Source organism: Chiloscyllium plagiosum, chromosome 21, assembly GCF_004010195.1.
Source record: "Chiloscyllium plagiosum isolate BGI_BamShark_2017 chromosome 21, ASM401019v2, whole genome shotgun sequence".
Classification (NCBI taxonomy): domain Eukaryota; kingdom Metazoa; phylum Chordata; class Chondrichthyes; order Orectolobiformes; family Hemiscylliidae; genus Chiloscyllium; species Chiloscyllium plagiosum.
This window is the reverse complement of record NC_057730.1, coordinates 49,883,388-49,906,425: the sequence shown is the minus strand read 5'-3', so window position 1 is coordinate 49,906,425 and position 23,038 is coordinate 49,883,388. Positions and strand designations below refer to the sequence as shown.

At 42.7% G+C, this 23,038-nt stretch overlaps 1 protein-coding gene across 3 annotated transcripts in view; it reads left to right on the top strand.

The window, feature by feature from the left end:
• The window catches only part of nubp1 (nucleotide binding protein 1 (MinD homolog, E. coli)), a 165,791-nt gene that overhangs the window by 26,374 nt on the left and 116,379 nt on the right, over positions 1-23,038 (top strand). For all 3 annotated transcript variants that reach the window (XM_043712014.1, XM_043712013.1, XM_043712012.1), the window contains one exon: positions 19,241-19,309. In XM_043712014.1, the coding sequence (XP_043567949.1) occupies positions 19,241-19,309 (69 nt within the window). The remainder of the gene's footprint in view (positions 1-19,240; positions 19,310-23,038) is intronic.

The window sequence follows — 23,038 nt, the reverse complement described above, 5'->3', positions numbered from 1 at the left end:
CGGGCGGTGCGGGGTTGTGGGACTATGAGGTTGGAGGTGGTGGATGGGAGATCCCCTGAGGTGATGAGGTTCTGGATGGTCTGGGAGATGATGGTTTGGTGGTGGGAGGTGGGGTCATGGTCAAGGGGGCAGTAGGAGGAGGTGTCCGCGAGCTGGCGTTTAGCCTCCGCGGTTTTCCCCTGAGGTGATGAGGTTCTGGATGTTTCCCCTGAGGTGATGTTTGCAAGGCTCTGTCTTTGAGCCAGAAGGCGCAGGTTCAAGTCCAATCTGCAAGACGTCTTGGCCCAAGAAGGTGTGTTAACAGCCCAGCCAAGCAGGTTGACAATTAATTCGTAAATCTTTCCAATGCACGCAATAGCGGGTGGTAAGAGTGGGAGAGATTCCTGGCCAATCACGTGATACATAGAATTCGAAGCCTCAGTAATCTCTATCCATAACTTCAGGCTGTGTTGCCATGGGAACTCTGGCTCCTTCAATGAGTTTGTGGTAATGGGGAGAAAAGCAGTTAGTATGATTGACAGACTCGGCAGGATAGCCAGCGTGGATCAGATTGGTGCCAACAACAGATTGTTGGATCCCCGTTCCAGCTTGGGGGGTTGATTCAGGATCTGTCTCCTTGCCCCTCCTGTGGTGGGGATTGCAGTTCTGTGGGTCAGACCTGCTTCAGGCAGAGAACCTGAGAAGAAGAAAATACCATTGTTAAACTGTAATGTGGACAGAAATGTGCAACGCTCTTATTTGACCAGATACTTGGGTGGAACATTCTGTCGGAGATACCCACTTTGCCAAACCCATATCTCATTGAAAGACTCTTATTTGAAACACAGGCCTGGGTATGAAGATGAGGTACTCTAACCACAGTCCTTTCTCTTGAAATTTTACTTTAACGTACATTGTAATGTGATAAATAAAGCAATCAGGGAGAATTACTTTCTCAGTGTGTCAGTGACGCAGCCAGAAAACAGAGTTAGAAAAATACCTTTCATCAGGTTGTTGGGACAGTATGTGTTAACTGAGTCAGCATATTGTATTCTGCTTCCACTGGTATCTGTGGACTTCCTGCAGAAATCCGGCAATCACAATCCTGTCCATGTAACATTACCCGATGCAGTAACCCCCCCCCCCCTCCATTTTGAAAGGAACAGGATAATTTTGTTTACATTGAAAGACCTTTTCAAAGGTGGTTTTGAGTCTTAGCCAGAAACATTCATGTATTCCTCAAACACACTAGGGGTTATTTGTTGTTGAAGGGCTCACTTAAGTAATTCGGGAATAAATCCAGGTGCTTGAAGTCCTTGATCATAAGCTGATAGAGGATGGTTAAAAATGGCCATTACTTGACCCTTTCCCACCAGTCTTTCATAGCTTGGAGGGAAGACTACATGAGTTGGAAACAAAGCAATGAAATAATGTCAGCTGAGCAATGGTTCACATTTGATATTTATGCATTTTCAGCAGGTGTAAATACCATCCTGACGAATCCTTTTCCTTTATTTCATGGAGTCAATGCCTCAAAATTTACAACATGAAGCGAGTGTGATGGAGGAAAACCAGTAGCAGCACTGAAATGTTACGGAATCTTCTTTAATATGGCTCCTGTTTTACATTGAACTTTAATGATGATTTGCTTTGTTACTTAAGCAGAATCTGCAGTTGAGGGATGCTGAGAGGTTTAGAGAGTGAATTCAATGTTCAATGTCTCAGTAGCTAAAAGCCTGTCCACCGGTGGTGAAATGAATCAAAAATAAGGGATGCACAAGAAACCGGAATTGGGGAAATTTAAAAATGTTGGCGATTTTAGGATTGGAAGAGATTTCAGATAAGGTGGTATGAGAGACCAGTACCCAACATTGCAGTTATTAGGCAGACTCATTCACGGATAGAAGTTATATTGCATGTTATGTATTTATCTCAATGCGAGTTTGAACAAAGATTTATCCACAGTTTTATAAGGGACCATTGTAATGATACGAAAAAGCAGCAATAATGTAGCTGTTTCATATCAGTTCATTAGTGTGCGCAACATTGAACAAAGCAAGTTATTTTATCAGACTCTGGTATGTGTGCTTGAGCAGTCAGTACATCTCAAAACAAGCTTTGATATTTTCTAAGGAGAAAGTCTCAGTTTTGATAGGTTACCCTTGAATAAGGCATGACTTTGTGCTGTGCTATGCAATGTCAGGAGAGTCAGGAATTCCACAGATTTATAGCAGGAAGTTGTTGGAGGCTGGATCGTTGAGAAATAGAGATTTTTTAATCCGTAAGGGACTGGAGGGTTGTGGAGAAAAGGCAGCAGAGTGGAGTTGAGAATCATCAGGTCAGCTATGATCTCATTGAATAGTGGAGCAGGGCTGAATGGCCTACATTTCCTCCTAGATCTTGAGGTTTTATGATTAGATTAGATTAGATTACTTACAGTGTAGAAACAGGCCCTTCGGCCCAACAAGTCCACACCAACCCTCCGAAGAGCAACCCACCCAGACCCATTCCCCTACATTTACCCCTTCACCTAACACTACGGGCAATTTAGCATGGCCAATTCACCTACCCTGCACATCTTTGGACTGTGGGAGGAAATTGGAGCACCCGGAGGAAACCCACACAGACACGGGGAGAATGTGCAAACTCCACACAGACAGTTGTCCGAGGCAGGAATTGAACCCGGGTCCCTGGTGCTGTGAGGCAGCAGTGCTAACCACTGTGCCACCGTGCCGCCCCTTATGTTTACGACATTGGCGTTTGTGCGGAATGATGATGGTTTAAACTGTTTATGTTCTGACCTATTTACAATTGCTATTTAGTAAGATTCTTTCATCACATCCCCGCACCTGAAGGATGTTAAATCATGCAATAAAACACAAGCATATTTCATCCTCACTAATGGACTGTCCCCTCTTTATAACTGAAATTGAGTGCATTTCCCATTGCTTTGGATAATGCATTGGAGTCCATTGGTGGTGTTCTGTAGGTAATATGTGGGGACCTGCAGGTTTTGAGCTTTGCTTGCTCCAGCTACCAATGGAGGTGTGCACTATATGTGTGACCTTAACCATTGGCAGAAATCCATGCATTGCAAAGTTATTTTGTTTTGCCTTTTTGATCGCTGACAGAGCTGTGTGGTTATTCTTACTAGGCAGAGATGTACAAGTTGGCTGGCTGTCTTCACAAAGAGAGAAGGCCGAGGGATGATTAGATTAGATTATTTAGATTAGATTAAATTACTTAGTGTGGAAACAGGCCCTTCGGCCCAACAAGCCCACACCGACCCGCCGAAGTGCGACCCACCAAGACCCATTCCCCTACATTTACCTAACACTATGGGCAATTTAGCATGGACAATCCACCTAACCTGCACGTTTTTGGATTGTGGGAGGAAACCGGAGCACCCGGAGGAAACCCACGCAGACACGGGGAGAATGTGCAAACTCCACACAGAGAGTCGCCTGAGGAGGGAATTGAACCCGGGTCTCTGGCACTGTGAGGCAGCAGTGCTAACCACCGTGCCGCCCACTGCCACCGTGAAATTGTTTAAAATGATGAAATGTTTTGATGGAGTGAACACACAGAGAAGGCTTCCACTTGCAGGAGAGGGAAAAGCTATGGGCCATCAACAGAAGATAGCAAACAAGAAATCCAGTAGGGAATTCAGAAGAAACTCCTTTATCGAGAGAGTGGTGAGAATGTGGAACCTGCCAAAGGTAGATGAGTAGGGCCATTCAGCTCCTTCAGCCTGCTTGGCCATTCAGTAATAATGTGGAGGTGCCAGTGTGGGACTGCGGTAGACAAGGTCAGAAGTCACACAACACCAGATTATAGTCCAAAAGGTTTATTTGAAATCGCAAGCTTTCAGAACACCGTTCCTTCACCGAATGAAGGATTAGTGCTCCAAAAGCTTATGATTTCAAATAAACCTGTTGGACTATAATCTGGTGTCGTGTGACCTTGGAAAACTCTGTTTGCTTGCCTTGGGCCCATAACCTTTGATACTCTTGCTTAATAAAAAATTGTATATCTCAGATTTAAATTTAATGATTTAGTTAGCATAGACTACCATTTGAGGAACAGCATTCCAAATCTCCACTAGTGTTTGCATGTAGAAGTGCTTTCTAACATCTCTCCTGCATAGCCTGGCCCTAATTCTTAGAATGTGCTCTATCATAGCGAATGGTTGAGGCTGATAGTACAGATGCATTTAAGGGGAAGCTGGATAAAGACGTGAGGAAATTAGTGGTTATCTTGGAAGAGGAAGGATGGGAGGAGCCTCCCACACAACATAACACTGGCACGTACCATTTGGACTGAACTGTCTGTGGTATGATTGATCTATAGTTATGTGCAACACTGTTGTAGCGTATTGACTGTACACTCATCGTCATGGACAGTCGCGTTCCCAGTTTGTATTTAGTCATAATACATCTATTGTTGAGTGTAACCAATGAATGTTCTTTACTAATTTAAGTCTTTATGCAAGTTGTACACCTAGTGTAGCACTTAAGAAAAGATTAGTCCTCATTTTGTTCTTTACAAGAATAGGTAGATCAATGTTGAAAAGGTTAAATTTCTTTTAAATAAAACTCATTTGCATGCTGGATAGGTAAAAATCAAGAAGTCGTGTTCAAGCACCATAATGGGATATAGAGTCAGACCTTAGTTTTGCCTGGGTACGACACCAGCAACTGGGACTTGGTGTGCTCATTTTTGCCTCTAATGTCAACTGCTGGTGAACTTTGAGGGCAAATTCCGAGTATTGCACTGCAGCGACAATCATAAAATTTTTAATTTGTGTCTGGTTTTGCCGTAGTATCTGGAAATGTGAACAGATTTCTGCCGGGAGCTCCCAAGCAATTCCCACTTTCTCCTACAGTTTGAAGCAGTGATGGCTGAATTGTTAAAAAGCTGCTTTTGCAGTATAATGAATATTGACTAACATACTAACTGGATATTGAACATGTCAACTAACTACAGAAATGCTTTCTTTACACTTGTCATAAAGGCTGACTTCGTTTAAATAGTGATTTAGAAGTCAAACAAAGTGACAGGCAGCCCCATAGAATTTAAAAATGTTTTAGATATGCACACGTGTCAAATTAACCTGCAATTAAAATGTAATGCAGCATTGTGACGGTGGAAGGAACCTGTCCAAGCATGTATTTATGCAAATACTGACTTGGATTTCATGCCCAACATCTCTCGCACTTTACTGATCAGCTTCTCCTTGTGATTATTACAGATTGGAGAAAAATAAAGGTGGGGGGGGGGCAGTGTTGGAGTTTCTGGGAAAAGGAACTCACCCATTCTGAGAATGTGTTGGTAATATATTGATTGAAGTTAAAACTCCAGGCTCTGTTCCCTTCCAAGAAACGTTTATTGTTTCATGAGGAGTTATAGCCTTGTAGATAGGGCACACTAGTTAGAAGCCTTTATTTACACAGGAAATTCAATGTGTGGGATAGGGCTGTTTTATGAGGAATGCAGCGTGGACCACATGAGTCAGCTTTTACGACATGAGTTTTCCTCTGACTAGTCATCTCATGCCTGAAGTCAGCCAGATGGGATGGGTGCCAGTGGCACCTTGCTGTCAGTATGGTTCTGTGGGGGCTGTCGTTCAGTAAGCCCCTGAATTGTACTGGATGGCTACCTACAGTTTTGTGGTTGGCAGCAGGAATTTTGTAGATCATTAATACCTCAAGGGAGAGAAAGAAGGAGCTTCCACAGGTATAATAGGAATGATTGATGGGCAAACCGAAATGCTTTACAAAATAGACAAACAGGAGTCTCGAGGAACGCAGTTTTGAAATTTTAATCACTGCTGCAATGTAGGGATACGTTTGGTGCCACTACCTTTCACATATATCAGTGTGTCCCATCTACAAGATGCAAGGTTCCTTCAACAGCACCGGCCAAATCTCTGACTTCTACCATAAGTGCAGCAGGAAAATGCAAACTTCACCACTTTACAAGTTCCTCTCCAAGCCACTCAGCATCCTGACTAGGAATGTTTTCGCTATTCTTTCACTGTTGCAGGATAAGAATTCTGGCATCCTTTCCCTGTCAGCATTGTGTCATGCACCTTTCCCCCAATGGACTACAGCATTTCAAGATGGCAGCTTACCTTCACCACCTCAGGGGTAATAAAGGATGGGCAGTAGATAGCCAGAGATATCTACTTCCCATTAACTAATAAATTAAATAAAACATAAAACACTTCCAGTCTAACTGAGTAGGTTTCAGGATGTTTTTAGATTGTGTGAAACTTCTCTCCCCCTTTGCATTAAATGTAGATCAAACTTTGCTTCAATATGAATGCTCCTCACCAATAACTTCTATATGTTCCACCTGGATTGCTCTTATGGTATTTCTGAGCGAGGTCTCAAACTTTAAATCCAATTATGATTGGATCTTCTGTGTGTAGTCTTGTGTTCTGTTTAGTGGTATCTGGTTAGGTGCCTGACAGTTTGAAAGTTCCTTTCCACTGCCAACTATCATGGTTTGGATTGGCATGCCTCTCCACAAAGTAAATAAACCCACCCCAATCACCTAATACTCCATATAAATGAATTAATTTGGAAGGATTATGGTTTTGTGCAAGGAAATTCGCATCTCTCAAACTTCAATGAGTGTTTTGAGGATGTAACCAAGACAACTGATGAGGGCAGAGCAGTAAAAACTGTTTACATGGACTTTAGTAAAGCTTTTAGAGTCATAGAGATGTACAGCATGGAAACAGACCCTTCGTCTGACCCGTCCATGCCAACCAGATATCCCAACCCAATCTAGTCCCACCTGCCAGCACCCAGCCCATATCCTTCCAAACCCTTCCTATTCATCTACCTATCCAGATGCCTTTTAAATGTTGCAGTTGTACTAACCTCCACCACTTCCTCTGGCAGCTCATTCCACACACGTGCCACCTTCTGTGTGAAAAAGTTGCCCTTAGATCCCTTTTATATCTTTCCCCTCTCACCCTAAACATATGCCCTCTAGTACTGGATTCCGCCACCCCAGGGAAAAGACTTTGTCTATTTATCCTATCCATGCCCCTCATAATTTTGTAAACCTCTATCAGGTCACCCCTCAACCTCCAACACTCCAGGGAAAACAGCCCCAGCCTGTTCAGCCTCTCCCTGTAGCTCCTCTCCTATCTACCTGCGACTCTACTTTCAAGGGAGCTATGAACCTGCACTCCAAGGTCTTTTTGTTCAGCAACACACCCTAGGACCTTACCATTAAGTGTATAAGTCCTGCTATGATTTGCTTTCCCAAAATGCAGCACCTTGCATTTATCTGAATTAAACTCCATCTGCCACTTCTCAGCCCATTGGCCCATCTGATCAAGATACCGTTGTAATCTGAGGTAATCTTCTTCGTTGTCGGCTACACCTCCAATTTTTATGTTATCTGCAAACTTACTGACTGTACCTCTTATGCTCACATCCAAATAATTTATATAAATGCTTTAGAAGAAGTGGACCCATCACCGATCCTTGTGGCACTCCACTGGTCACAGGCCTCCAGTCTGAAAAACAACCCTCCACCACCACCCTCTGTCTTTTATCTTTGAGCCAGTTCTGTATCCAAATGGCTAGTTCTCTTTATATTCCATGAGATCTAACCTTGTTCTGCATTTTAGACTAATTAGTAAAGTTAAATCTCATGGGGTTCAGGGTGAGCTTGACAGTTGGGTACAAAATTGGCTTAATGGCAGGAGACAGAGTGATGGTGGATTGTTTTTGGGACTGGAGTCCTGTGATCAGTGGTGTTCCATCGGGATCAGTGCTGGGTCCACTCTACCATGTCCTTTTTATAAATGATTTTGATCAAAATATAGAAAGCATGATTATTAAATTTATGATAATACTAAGATAGGTTTTGGGCATAAGAAGGGCTTATGCCCCAAGCGTCGATTCTCCTGCTCCTTGGATGCTGCCTGACCTGCTGTGCTTTTCCAGCAACACATTTTTTAGATAGGTGGTATTGTTGACAGTGAAGAAGGTTATCTAAGAATACAAAGAGATCTTGATCAATTGAGTCAATAGATTGTAGAGTTTAATTTGGCGAGCTATTACATTTTGGTAAAACAAACAAATATAATTAAAAGTTGGGCCTTGAATAGCATTGTAGAGCAGAGCTTCAGGTGCAAAATTCTTTGAAGTTTGCATCTCAAGTACATAAGGTGATTTGTTTTCAATGCTCAGACCTTTGATTAGAGGAGTTGGGATGTTTTGTTAAGGTTGTACAGGACATAGATGAGGCCTCTTCTGAAGTATTGTGTCCAGTTCTGGTCTCCCTGTTATAGGAACGATATTGTTAAACTGGAGACTGGTCAGACAGATTAGCCAGGATGTGCCAGGAATGGAGGGTTTGAATTATAAAGAGAGGCTGGGACTTTTTTTCACTGGAGCTTAGGTTGAGGGGTGACCTTATAGAGGTTTATAAAATCATGAGGGGTATAGATGAGATGAATGGAAGGTGGCCTTTCCCTAGTGAGGGGGGCGGGGGGTGGTTTCAAGACAAGGCAGTACACTTTTAAGGCGAGAAGTGAAAGATTTTACAAAAGACATGAGGGGCTTTTTTTTTACATAGAGAGTGATCCATGTGTGGAATGAACTTCCAGAGAAAGTAGTGGATGTGGGTACGATTACATTAAAAAGACAATTAAGGAAGGACATGAGTAAGAAATGTTTGGTGGGATACGGGCCAAGTTGGGTAAACATATGGATGAAAATAGAACAGTTTTGGATAGATAGGCTTCAGATTGATTCCACAGGTAGGCGCAACACTGAGGGCTGAAGGGCCTGTACTGTGCTGTAATGTTCTATGTTCTAAGTGCAGGCTGGTGGGACTAGTTTACTTTGGGATTATGGTCGGCACAGACTGGTTGGTCCAAAGATTCTGTTCCCAAGCAGCATAACTCTATGACTAAAACGTGTTACTAAATAGAACATTCGTTTGGACTCAGTATTGACTAAACTGGCTCACATGCTAACTTTCTGTGACTGAGCAGAAAATGACAGATGATGAATTTCCCCTTTTCTTCACGGAAGCAGTTACTGTTGTTGTTTGTGGCTGTGTCAGCTGAATGATCTCACAGTCACTTGACCAGTCCTCAAACAGTCCTAATAGTTATAATTTTAGTGAAGTGATGAATCAGTGAAGTGATGAATCACTGAAGTGTGACAGGGAAAGTCTTTCTTTAGAAAGTGCTTGTCTGTAAAGATTCCTTCACTATCTAAATTGGCTTGGATTTCTTTCGATGTAGACTATCTGTCATTGTCCCAACTGCTTATGAGACCCCTTGATTCACTTTACCTGATGTTTCTAAATCTACGACTCTTGGTATCACCGAATCCTACGGAAATGGAGATGAACTGCAGATGGCCTTGAAACAACTGGAAGCATCGCACTCATCTTGTTCATGGATCAATTTTACTTTCATCAAAAAAACTGCAGAAAAGAGAACTCAGCTTAATCCATTAAGAAACCGCTTCTGGATAGCAGCCTTAGCCCACTAACAATATCCTGGGTATTATCATCGACCGGAAACTCAACTGGATCAGCCATGTAAATACTATCGCTGCAAATGCAGGCCAGAGGCTGGGAAACCTGCAGCAAGTAATTCACCATCTGACACCCCAAAGTCTATCCACCATCTACAAGGCACAAGTCAGGAGTGTGATAGAATACTCCAGAAGTTGAATAGGCTACGGCTGTTTTCCCTGGAGTGTCAGAGGCTGAGGAGTGATCTTATAGAGGTTTACAAAATCATGAGGCGCATGGGTAGGATAAATAGACATAGTCTTTTCCCTGGGGTGGGAGAGTCCAGAACGAGAGGGCATAGGTTTAGGGTGAGAGGGGAAAGATATAAAAGGGACCTAAGGGGCAACGTTTTCACACAGAAGGTGGCACGTGTATGGAATGAACTGCAGAGGAAGTGGTGGAGGTTGGTACAATTGCAACATTTAAAAGGCATTTGGGTGGATATATGAATAGGAAGGGTTTGGAGGAATATGGGCCGGGTGCTGGCAGGTGGGACTAGATTGGGTTGGGATATCTGTTCAGCATGGACAGGCTGTACATCTCTATGACTCTATGACTCCCCTCTTGCCTGGATGGGTGCAGCTCCGACAACACTCAAGCTTGACACCATCCCAGCTAAAGCAACCCATTTAATTGGCACAACATCCACAAGCATCCACTCCTTCCACCACTCATGTTCATTAGCAGTTGAGTACACCATCTACAAGCCATATTGCAGAAATTCATCAATGATCCTTTGACAGCATCTTTCAAACCCATGACCACTAACATCTAGAAGGACAAGGGTAGCAGATACATGGGAATGCCACCACCTGCAAGTTTTTTTCCCAAGCCACTCACCACTCTGACTCCTATCAACATTCCTGTCACCACTGACATCCTGTCAGTGGGTCAAAATCCTGGGACTCTCTCTCTGATGGCATTGTGGGTCTAACCACACTGAATGGACTGCAGCAGTTCAAAAAGGCAGCTCACCACCATCTTCTGCAAGGCACATAGGGGCAGGTAATGAAAGCTGACCCAGCCAGCAACATTCACATGCCATGAGACAATTTTAAACATGTAGAAAGAAAAAATTGGGGCACATTGAATGGCTACACATCACATGAACATTTGTCAGCCTTTCTGTTTGTCGCTCACTTCAGCTGGGAGTCAGATCCTCAACGATGAGTGCTGGTGGGTTGTTCAGGTCATTGATGACTTTCTGCATGGCCTTTGTGCACATGTACATGATTTTAAGCAGAGGCCACTAGTTAGCTAAAAAGGCCAGGAGCTCTGACCATTACATTAACCCCTGATCCATATTCCATGACCCTACATCTAATTATTCAATGTACAGGACATTGGTTAGGCCACTTTTGGAATACTACATGCAATTCTGGTCTCCCTGCTACTGGAAAGGGTACAGAAAAGATTTACAAGGATGTTGCCAGGGTTGGAGGGTTTGAGCTTTAGGGAGAGACTGAATAAGCTGGGGCTGTTTTCCCTGGAGCTCAGAGATGACCTTATAGAGGTTCATAAAATCATGAGGGGCATGGATAGGATAAATAGCCAAGGCTTGTTTTCCTGGAAGAGTGGAGTCCAAAACTAGAATAGGTTTAAGTTGAGAGAGGAAAGATGTAAAAGGAAACTAGAGGCAACTTTTTCACACAGAGGGTGGTACGTGTATAGAATGAGCTGCCAGAGGCAGTAGTGGAGGCTGGTACAGTTACACCATTTAGGAGGCATTAGGATAGGTACATGAATAGGAAGGGTTTAGAGAGATTAGGCCAAATGCTTGCAGATGGGACTAGATCAGGTTAGGATATCTGGTCAGCATGGAACGGGTTGAATCAAAAGGTCTGTTTCTGTGCTGTCTATGACTCTATTCAATCCTAGCCAATGTCCCATGCACACCTAGGATTGTACTGTTCAGTGAATTCAAAGTGACAAAACTCCCGGGCTGTCATTCGACTGTTATTGAGATGTGGGAATCAGTTACTAAGGGTTTTTAGTCAAGTACATGCTTCCCCGGTATGAAATTAATTTTGGGAAATTAATTTTTGGGGAATATGCATATTAGGAATCTTGTGTGCAGCGGTCACGTCCCTCCTTCTTTATTCACTCCCTGAGTTCCACAGCCATGATTGGTGGGAATCAGTGGTCTGCACAGTGGAGCATCCCTGAAATGTATCTTCATTATAAAGGAACAGGGGCACAGTGGTTAAGGTTCTGGAGTAATAATGCAGAGACCTGGACATGAGTTCAAATTCTATCACATGAGCTGGTGAAATTAAATTCAATTAATTATATAAATGTAAAACTAGTCTCAGTAATGGTGACCATAAAATGATTGGATTGGATTTTTTAAAAAAATCATTTTGTTCTCTAATATTCCTTTTTTAAGGGCAGGTAATCTGTCATCCTTACTTGGTCTGGCCTACATATGACTCCAGGCTTTCAGTCATATGGTTGACTCTTAACTACACTGTTGGATGACATAGCAAGCAATTCAATTGAGCAATGGACAATAAATGCCGATCTTTGACCCTTCTGGCACCGTGGTAGTGTCCCTAGGTATGAACTAAGAGGTACAGGTCAAATCTGAGCTCTTCAAGAGGTGTGTAATAACATCTCTGAACAAGTTGTTTAGAAAATACTTAAACTAGCCACATTTATCTGAACAGGTTGATTAATTACTGGTGTTAGGATTGTTATGGCACAGTCGTAGTGTCGCTACCTCTGGTCCAGCAGGTCCAGGTTCAAGCCCAACTTATTGCAGATATGTATAATGTCATCTCTGAACAGGTTGATGAGACAATGTAAAAATACAATGAATGCTAGTTTTAGAAATTCCTGTGGTACAGTGATAGTGTCCCTACCTCTGAGCCAAAAGCCTTGGGTTCAAGTTCCTCCTGCTCCAGAGGAGTATAATAACATCTGTGAATAGGTTGATTTTTTAAAAAGTCTAAATGTTGGCTTTGCCAGTGATGCTCACATTCTGCCAATGAATTTTACAAAGACTTCTTTGGAGTTAGCAATTTTTGAGAACACTTTGGAATATATTCTAGGAAGTTCTCTTTTCAAAAACATGATCATTCTTCATTCATAACACAGCTTTGAAAAAGCAGGGTTTTGTGTCCCCAGCACTAAACATGCTCGCTGAGATCTTGCAGCCATTCAGCCCATCCAGTCTGCACTGCCATTCAATCATGGCTGATACATTTCTCATCCCCTTTCTCCCCCGTAACCCTTGATCCCTTTGATACTCAAGAACCTATCTAACTCCGTCTTAAATATACTCAATGACCTGGCCTCCACAGCCTTCTGTGGCAATGAATTCCATAGACTCACCACTCTGGCTGAAGAAGTTTTTCCTTATCTCAGTTCTAGAAGTCTTCCCTTTACTCTAAGGCTGTGCTCTCGTGTCCTAGTCTCGCCTACCAATGGAGACATCTTCCCAATATCTACTCTGTCCAGGCCATTCAGTATTCTGTATGTTCCAGTTAGATCCTTCTAAACTCCATTGAGTATAGACCCAGGACCCTGAAACATTCCTCATATATTAAGTTGTTCATTTCTGGGATCATTCTCATGAACCTCCTCTGAACACACTCCAGGGCCAGTTCATCCTTCCTGAGATATGGCGTCCAAAACTGGGCACAATACCCCAAATGTGGTCTGACTAGAGCCTTATAGAGCCTCAGTAGTACATCCCTGCTTTCATATTCAAGTCCTCTCAGAATAAATGCCGTCATTGCATTTGCCTTCCTAACTACAGACTCAACCTGCCAGTTTACCTTGAGAAAATCCTGGACTAGAACTCCCAAGTCTCTTTTCACTTCAGACTTCTGAATTTTCTCCCCATTTAGAAAATAGTCCATGCCTCTGTTCTTCCTACCAAAATACATGACCTCACACTTACCCACTTTGTACTCTGTCTGCCACTTTATCCAGTCTCCAAAGCTGTTCAAATCCTTCTGCAGCCTTTCTGCCTCCTCAATTGTCAGCAAACTTAGGCAGAATGCACAGTTGCTTCATCTAATAACAAAGAGGATTGATGATGGCGGAGCAGTAGACAGGATCTTTATGGACTTAAGAAAGGCGTTCCTCATGGGAGACTATTTAGCCAGGTGCGATCTCATGGAACACAGGGAGAACTGGCCATTTGAAGATCGAAGACAGAGGGTGGTGGTGGAGGGTTGTTTTTCAGACTGGAGGCCTGTGACCAGTGGAGTGCCGCAAGGATCGGTGCTGGGTCCACTACTTTCCATCATTTATATAAATTATTTGGATGTGAACATAGGAGGCAGAGTTAGTAAGTTTACAGATGACACAAAACCCTGCTTTTTCAAAGCTGTGTTATGAATGGGGTTGCAGTGGACAGCAAGGAAGGTTACTTCAGAGTACAACGGGATCTTGATCAGATTGGCCAATGGGCTGAGGAATGGTAAATGGAGTTTAATTTAGATAAATGTGATGTGCTGCATTTTGGAAAAGCAAATCAGAGCGGGACTTATACACTTATGGTAAGGTCCTAGGGAGTGTTGCTGAACAAAGAGACCTTGGAGTGCAGGTTCATAGCTCCTTGAAAGTTGAGTCGCAGGTAGATAGGATAGTGAAGGAGGCGTTTGGTATGCTTTTTCTTTCCTGGTTAGAGCATTAAGTGTAGATGTTGGACGGTCATGTTGCGTCTGTACAGGATATTGGTTTGGCCGCTGTTGGAATATTGCGTGCAATTCTGGTCTTCCTATTAGAAAGATGTTGTGAAACTTGAAAGGGTTCAGAAAAGATTTACAAGGGTGTTGCCAGCTATAGGGAGAGGCTGAATAGGCTGGGGCTGTTTTCCCTGGAGCGTTGGAGGCTGAGGAGTGACCTTATAGAGGTTTATAAAATCATTAGAGGCATGGACAGGATAAATTGACAAGTATTTTTCCAGGGGTAGGGGATGCAGAACTAGAGGTCATAGGTTTAGGGTGAGAGGGGAAAGATATAAAAGAGACCGAAGGGACAACTTTTCGCACACAGGTTGTGTGTGTAAGGGATGAGCTGTCAGAGGAAATGATGGCGGCAGGTACAATTACAGCATTTAATAGGCATTTGGATGAATATATGAATAGGGAGGGTTTAGGGAGATATGGGCCAAGTGCTGGCAAATGGTACTAGACTACGTTCGGATAGCTGGTCATCATGGGCGAGTTGGACTGAAGGGTCTGTTTCCGTGCTGTGCATCTCTATGACTTAATGCCTCTATGACTCTCGATCGTTAATGTATAAAGTGAAAAGTTATGGTCCCAACACTGAGCCTTGCGCAACACACAACTGCCATCCTGAGAAGGACTCATTTCTCCTCACCCTCTGCTTTCTACTAGACAGCCAAACTTCTATCCATGCTAGCACCTTGCATCTGACACCATGGGCCCTTACCTTCAGTACCCTCCTGTGTGGCACCTTCTCAAAAGTCTTCTTGAAGTCCAAATAGATAACATCCATTGACTCTCCTTGGTTTAACCTGGTCATTACTTCCTCAAAGAATTCTAGCAGATTTGTCAGGCATGACCTCCCCTTGATGAAACCCTGCTGACTTTGCCCTATTTTACCATGCACTTGGAAGTATTCAGAAATCTCATCCTTCACAATGGATTTCAGGATCTAACCCACAACTGTGGTTAGGCTAATTGGTCTGTAATTCTCCATGTTTTGCATTACTCCATTTTTAAACAGAGATGTCACATTAGCAATTTTCCAGTTCTCTGGGACCCTCCCTGAATCTATGATTCCTGAAAGATCATCACTAATGCCTCCACTGTCTGAACACTAGGGTGTAGTCCATCTGGTCCAGGTTTATTTATCCATTTTCAGGCCTTTCAGTTTTCTAGCACCTCCTTTGTGATGTCCACCATACTCAATCCTGCCCCCTCTCTCTCCTGAATTTTTGGTATTTACTTGAGTCTTTTACCATGAAGACTGATACAAAGTAATTATTCAGTTCCTCATGGTACTGGGAGGATGAAGCAACCATGGCTGACTAGGGAAGTCAAGGCTACCAGAAGAGGAAAAGAGAAAGCATATAATGTGGCGAAAGGCAGTGGCAAACCAGAAGATTGGGAATCTTACAAATGCCAACAGAGGGCCCACATTTCCTTGTTTCCCACTACTATCTCTCCAGCGTCATTTTCAATGTTCACCTTTGCCCTTTCTATATCGAAAGAAACTCTTACAATCTTCCTTTTTAATACTGGATAGCTTACCCTCATATTTAATCTTCTCCCTGCTTATTTCGTTTTTTGATATCCTGTGTTGGTCTTTGTAAACTTCCCAATCCTCTGGTTTCCCACTGCCCTTCACCACATTGTAAGCTTTCTCTTTTGCTTTTATGCTAACCCTGACTTCCCTAGTCAGCCATGGTTGCCTTATCCTCCCTATACTGTGCTTCTTTTCCCTTGGGATGAATCTCTGCTGTGTCTCCTGAATTACTCCCAGAAACTCCTGCCAATTCTTGGCTGTTTGTCTCAATGCAAGAATGATGTTACCAGGACTGCCCTGTGAATATTTGGGTAGCATGTTTTTTTTTGTGACAGGCACATGTTGTGGCAGTGATGCAGCCCTGGAACACTGTGTCTGCTCTCACTGTGGGCCACCTAACGATGCCACTGATCATAGAATAGAATCGTAGAATCCCTACCGTGTGGAACCAGGCCATTCGGCCCATTGAGTCCACATCGAGCCTCCGAAGGGTATCCCGTCCTGACCTAACCATACCCTATCCCTGTACCTCTGAAATCCCCAAGCTAATCCAACTAACCTAGACATATGGGCGGCACGGTGGCTCAGTGGTTAGCACTGCTGCCTCACAGTGCCAGGGACCCGGGTGTGATTCCAGCCTCGGGCAAACTGTCTGTGTGGAGTTTGCACATTCTCCTTGTGTCTGCGTGGGTTTCCTCCGGGTGCTCCGGTTTCCTCCCACGGTCCAAAGATGTGCAGGTTAGGTGAATTGGCCATGCTAGATTGCCCGTAGCAGAGGGAAATGGGTTACTCTTTGGAGGGTTGGTGTGGACTTGTTGGGCCGAAGGGCCTGTTTCCACACTGTAGGGAATCTAATCTAATCCCTGAATACCATGACCAACTTTTCATGGTCAATCCACCCTAACCTGCACATCTATGGACTGTGAGAGAAAACCATGTGCACCCAGAGGAAACTCACGGAGACATGTGAAGACTGTACAAACTCCACACAGACATTTGCCCGAGGCTAGAATTGAATCCAGCTCCCTGGTGCTATGATGCAGCAGTGCTAACCACTGAGCCACCGTACCACCCAAAGTGTTGCCAATAAGAAATCCCAACTAGTGGAATGAGAAAGAGAGAGAGTTGGTAGGCTGTTCATGTGACTGGAGGTTGTTTCCAGTGGCATATGACAGGAGCCAATGCTGGGACCCCTACTGTTTGTGATATATAAAAACAATATAGAACTAAATGTGTATATGTGTGCATTGGTCTGGTGGGGAGGAGGAGGAGGAGGAGGAGATGGTGGTGGTGGTAAGTGTGTTTGCAAATGACATGAAGATTGGCCGTGTGGTTTACAGAGAGGAAGAAGGTCTTAGGTTACAGGAGGACTGGTCAGGTGGAATTGAATTCTGTAACGTGCAGTGATGCACATAGCAAGAAGTAATAAGAAAAGTGAGTGCACAAGGAAGCTCCGAGAGCTTGGAGGACATGTTTGTAGATCCCAGAAGCTGGCACCACAAGTTAATACAGTAGTTGAAAAAACAAATGGGACACTTGCCTTTTTCAGTCGAGGTACAGATTATAAGAGCAGGGAGGAAGTGATGATGCTGTATAGAACTTTGGTTTGGCCACTGTAGTGTGTGCAGTTCTTGTCACTGCACTATATCAGGAAGGACGTGTTTGTACTGGAGGGGGAGCAGAAGGGATTCACCAGGATATTGCCTTGGATGGATAAGTTCCTTTACCACCACACTCTGTCTCCAACCACAAAGCCACCTTTGCATCCAATTTGCCAAATTACCCTGTAACACTGGATCCCAACTTCATGATAGGTCTCACATCTAGGACCCTGTCAAAGACTCTACCGAAATCTATATAAACTACATCAACTTCACGACACTCTCACCCACACGCCTGACCAGCTTTGCTTTAGAGCAGAACGCTAAATCAGCCTTTAAAATAATGTTTGCCTCTCTCAGGCTGATCTGGTCTTTTGAAGTAGTGATTGATGCCTAGTTTTGATGCTGACAATGTTTGTAGAATGTCCTGTTTGTAAATAATTTTTAAATTAACCTAGCCATTTTATGGTTCTGGACTTCTTGCTTCAAGTTGCCTTCAGTAAAATGCCGAGTGTTGTCCTGAGGAGCCAGCTCCATCTGCTGTTCTTTAATAAATTTGCTGCAGAGGGTTAGATTTTCATTGGCATTTCACAGCAGTACTCTGGGTGTGAAAATTCCTTGATATCATTTCTGGGAAATTGCTGAATTCCATTCAATAAGGCTTCCCTCTGCGGTTGAGATTGGAGAAAAAAGATTGCGTTTAGACAACTCTTAGTACAAAGTTGTTTGTTTTTCTTTGCATTTTCAAAGTACCCGGGAGCTATCCCTACAGAGGTGACTGCTAGCATATCAGCATATTAATAGGTTCTTCGCTTTTACTGTTTTATCCTCTTACACAATCAAGAATAGAAACCCTGACCCATCTTGAGTCAACCCATAATACTTCTGTCTCAGAGCATCAATTTCCTGCAGTGTTCCCTATTTAAATAAAGGAAATTCTGATCACACTTAAAAAAAATAAAATCAACTTCGCTGTTTCTCTCCACAAACACAGATTGAATCGTTCAGTGTCTCCAACAATTTTATTTAGAATCCCTACAGTGTGGACACAAGCCATTCAGCCCATCAAGTCCACACTGAGCCTCCGAAGAGCTTCCCACCCGGACCCAACCCCATTCCTGTAACTCTGCATTTCCCACGGCTAATCCACCTAGCCTGCACATCCCTGAACACTATGGGTAAAAGTGAGGACTGCAGATGCTGGAGATCAGAGCTAAAAAATGTGTTGCTGGAAAAGCGCAGCAGGTCAGGCAGCATCAAAGGAGAAGGAGAATCGACGTTTCAGGCATAAGCCCCTGAAGAAGGGCTTATGCCTGAAATGTCGATTCTCCTGCTCCTTTGATGCTGCCTGACCTGCTGCGCTTTTCCAGCAACACATTTTTCAGCCCTGAACACTATGGGACAACTTAGCATAGCCGATCCACCTGCCCTGCACATATTTGGACTGTGGGGGGAAACCGGAGCACCCGGAGGAAACCCACACAGACACGGGGAGAATGTGCCACACAGACAGTCACCCGAGGGTGGAATTGAACCAGGTTCCTGGCCCTGTGAGGCAGCAGTGCTAACTACTAAGCCACCGTGTCGATCCATGTATTTGCACCTTTTTGTTAATAAACAACAGACTTTATTCATGTTTAACTTTTATAACAAAATGAGGACATGCTCAAAAATATCCTGTGCTTGTCTTGATGAGCATACATTATTCTAGAGAACAGCAAATGGGAGATATTTTGCAATGAAGAAGCTAAACAGTAGATTTATTAAAAATAGTATCCTCGTCCTGTAGTTTTATTTCTGTGTTTGTGCAATGCAATTCAAAAGGCCCTGGTTTACATGAGCACGGTTTTCATTCTTTATATTTTTTCTGATTACAGGTTGCTCTTCTGGACGCTGACATGTGTGGCCCATCCATTCCAAAAATAATGGGAGTGGAAGGTGAACAAGTAAGAGAGGAGTTCCTCAATTGTTGAGGGATTGAATATTCTTTTGTGAACATTGGACTAAATGGAAGCTTTTCAAAATTCTAATTGGCTAGGGTGACTACTATATCTGCTATCAGATGTGAACAAGACTGAGGAGATAACTGAGTATGTCTCCACAATGCCCTAGAAAGCCAATCAGGAGATGGTGGCATAGTGTAATGTCACCAGACTTGTAATCCCTGGGGAAATTAAACTCTAATAATAAAATCTAGAACTGAAAGTTAGGCTCAGCCATGAAGCTATTGTTGATTGTTGTAAAACCCCATCCAGTTCACTAGTGATCTTTCCAGACAAGCACGTTATACTGTCCTGAACTACGCTGTGATCATTATACTGTACTGAAACACGCTGTGATCACTATATTAATTTGGGGGATTGTGTAGGTTAGGTTGATCTTAGATTAAGATAAATGCTCAGCACAACATCATGGGCCGAAGGGCCTGTACTGTGCTGTACTGTTCTATTTCTATGTTCTCTGTTCAAAAAGGATATCTGCCACCCTTTTCCAGCTTGCACGACAGGAGACTCCAGGTCCACAGCAATGTGATTGGTTCTTAACTGCACCGGGAATAAGCTAGAAATGGCAGTTTGGGATGGGCAAAACAGTGCTGCTCTAACCAACGATGCCATATCTCATAACATTTTGGCTGTGGTTCTCGAGTCCTATGTTAACCAGAATTTAGAGTCACAGATAAGCCAGACTGGATAAAAGATTGCCTTCCTTAAAGGACATTAGTATGGGTATCCAGATGGGTTTTAATGGCAAACCAACAGAACTACGGCTGCTTGAATCAGAAACAAAAAGTGAAGTTGCTGGAACAGCTCAGCAAGTCTGGCAGTTTCTGTGGAGAGAAATTAGAGCTAACGTTTCGGGTCAGAACTGATTTCTCTCCACAGATGCTGCCAGATCTGCTGAGCTTTATCAGCAATTTCTGTTTATGTTTAATGGCAACCCAGTGGTTTCACCATTAACGATGCTAGCTTTCCAAATTTGTTCAATCAACTAAATTTCTTGGTTGCCATGATGGATTTGCTAGCTCAGTTGTAAACCATTTCCTTGTATCACTTCACACAACTCAGTGCAACACAGTGCACAGTGTCACATATGGAAGACACTTTTTTTAAAAAGTGAAAGTTTATTGTGAATGTCAACAGGGGTGTAGTCTGACAGTACAACATCTGGCTTTCTGTGGTATCTCCTTTTTATTTCTGTTCAGATTGTTGGTTGTGCAGCCTGGCACGGTGACAGTCATTAATGATATACCAAGATCCAATTCAGAATGTTTGTCACTAAACATGGCCCATCTATTGGAGCACTGTTTGTATCCACTTAGTGAGTGGTCCCCTGACATTCTATGGACTTAACCAAACCCATAGTCATTATTAACAAAATCAACTCTTAGTGGAGGGGGAATGAAATCAAAAGTTCAGCAGAGCCATAGGCAACTTATTAAAACTTAATCCAATTCTTTCATTATAGATTGGATCTGTTTACAATCCCTCACTGAGTTCATCCAATTCTCAAATCCTTGTGATTAGTAAATCAAGTCATTTTTATAATCGATACTTTCAGGTTATTTTGTAAGCAGCATACACTTGTACTAATAAAATAACTGTGAATTGGAGATTCATAGTATCATGGCTTTCCCCTTTCAGAGAGAGAATTCATGCAGGGATCAGAGGAAACTGCTCATTGTGTCCATGGGAAAGTTCTTCATTCTTCCTGCAGGACAGAATGAACCCCATAACACACGATTGCAGCATCGTTAAGTATAACATAGTGATTAAAGTATAGTACAGTGTGTTATAGTAATCATAGTATCATTCAGTCTAGCATAGTGTGTTTAGCGTAGTTCAGTATAGCATAATGATCACAACATAGTTCAATACACTATAAAGATTGCAGGCCAGTTCAGTGTGGTATAGTTATTACTGTGTAGTTCAGTATTGTAAAGTGATCACAGCTTATTTCAGCACAGTATAGGGATCAGTGTATTCCAGTACAGTACAATGATCACAGCGTATTTCAGTACAGTATAGTGATCACATCATCGTTCAGTACAGTGTAGTGATCACAGCGTAGTTCAACAGTGTATAGTTATCACAGCGTATTTCAGTACAGTATAATGAACACAACGTATTTTGATACAGTATACCCATCACAGTGTATTTTGGTACAGTATACTGATCACAGCGTAGTACACTACAACATAGTGATCACAGCGTGTTTCAATACTATATAGTGATCACAGCGTATTTCAATACTGTATAGTGATCACAGCGTATTTCAATACTGTATAGTGATCACAGCGTAGTTCAGTACAGTATAACTATCACAGCATAGATCAGTACAGTATAATGATCGCAGTGTATTTCAGTACAGTATAGTGATCACAGCGTAGTTCAGTACAGTATAGTGATCACAGCGTAGTTCAGTACAGTATAACGATCAGTGTATTTCAGTACAGTATAGTGATCTGTGTAGTTCAATACAGTATAACGATTGCAGTGTAGTTCAGTACATTATAGTGATCACAGTGTAGTTCAGTACATTATAGTGATCACAGCGTAGTTCAGCACAGTATAACGATCATGACGTAGTTCAGTACAGTATAACGATCGCAGCTTAGTTCAGTACAGTATAGTGATCACAGCATATTTCAGTACAGTATAGTGATCACAGCATATTTCAGTACAGTATAGTGATCACCGCGTAGTTCAGTATAGTATAACGATCACAGCATAGTTCAGTACAGTGATCACAGCGTAATTGAGTACAGTATAACAATCACAGCGTAGTGCAGTACAGTATAGTGATCACAGCGTATTTCAGTACAGTTTGGTGATCACAGGGTAGTCCACTACGTATAACGATCATAGCGTATTTCAGTACAGTATATAGATTGCAGCGTAGTTCAGTACAGTATAGAGATCACAGCGTAGTTCAGTACAGTATAACGATCACAGTGTAGTTCAGTATAGTATAACGATCATAGCGTAGTACAGTACAGTGATCACAGTGTATTTCAGTACAGTAGTGATCACAGCGTATTTCAGTACAGTATAATGATCGCAGTGTATTTCAGTACAGTATAGTGATCACAGTGTAGTTCAGTACAGTATAACGATCGCAGCTTTGTACAGTATAACGATCACAGTGTATTTCAGTACAGTATAGAGATCAGTGTTGTTCAATCCAGTATAACGATCGCAGCATAGTTCAGTACATTATAGTGATCACAGCGTAGTTCAGTTCAGTATAACGATCATAGCGTATTTCAGTACAGTGTAACTCACAGCGTAGTTCAGTACAGTACAGTGATCACAGCGTATTTCAGGACAGTATAACGATCGCAGCGTAGTTCAGTACAGTATAACGATCATAGCGTAGTTCAGTACAGTATAACGATCACAGTGTATTTCAGTACAGTACACTATAATGATCGAAGTGTAGTTCAGTACATTATACTGATCGCACCGTAGTTCAGTACAGTATAGTGATCGCAGTGTATTTCCATACAGTTTCACGATCACAGCGTATTTCAGTACAATATAGTGATCATAGCGTATATCAGTACAGTATAGTGATCACAGCGTAGTTCAGTATAGTATAGTGATCACAGTGTATTTCAGTATAGTATAGTGATCACAGCGTAATTCAGTACAGTATAGTGATCACAGTGTGGTTCA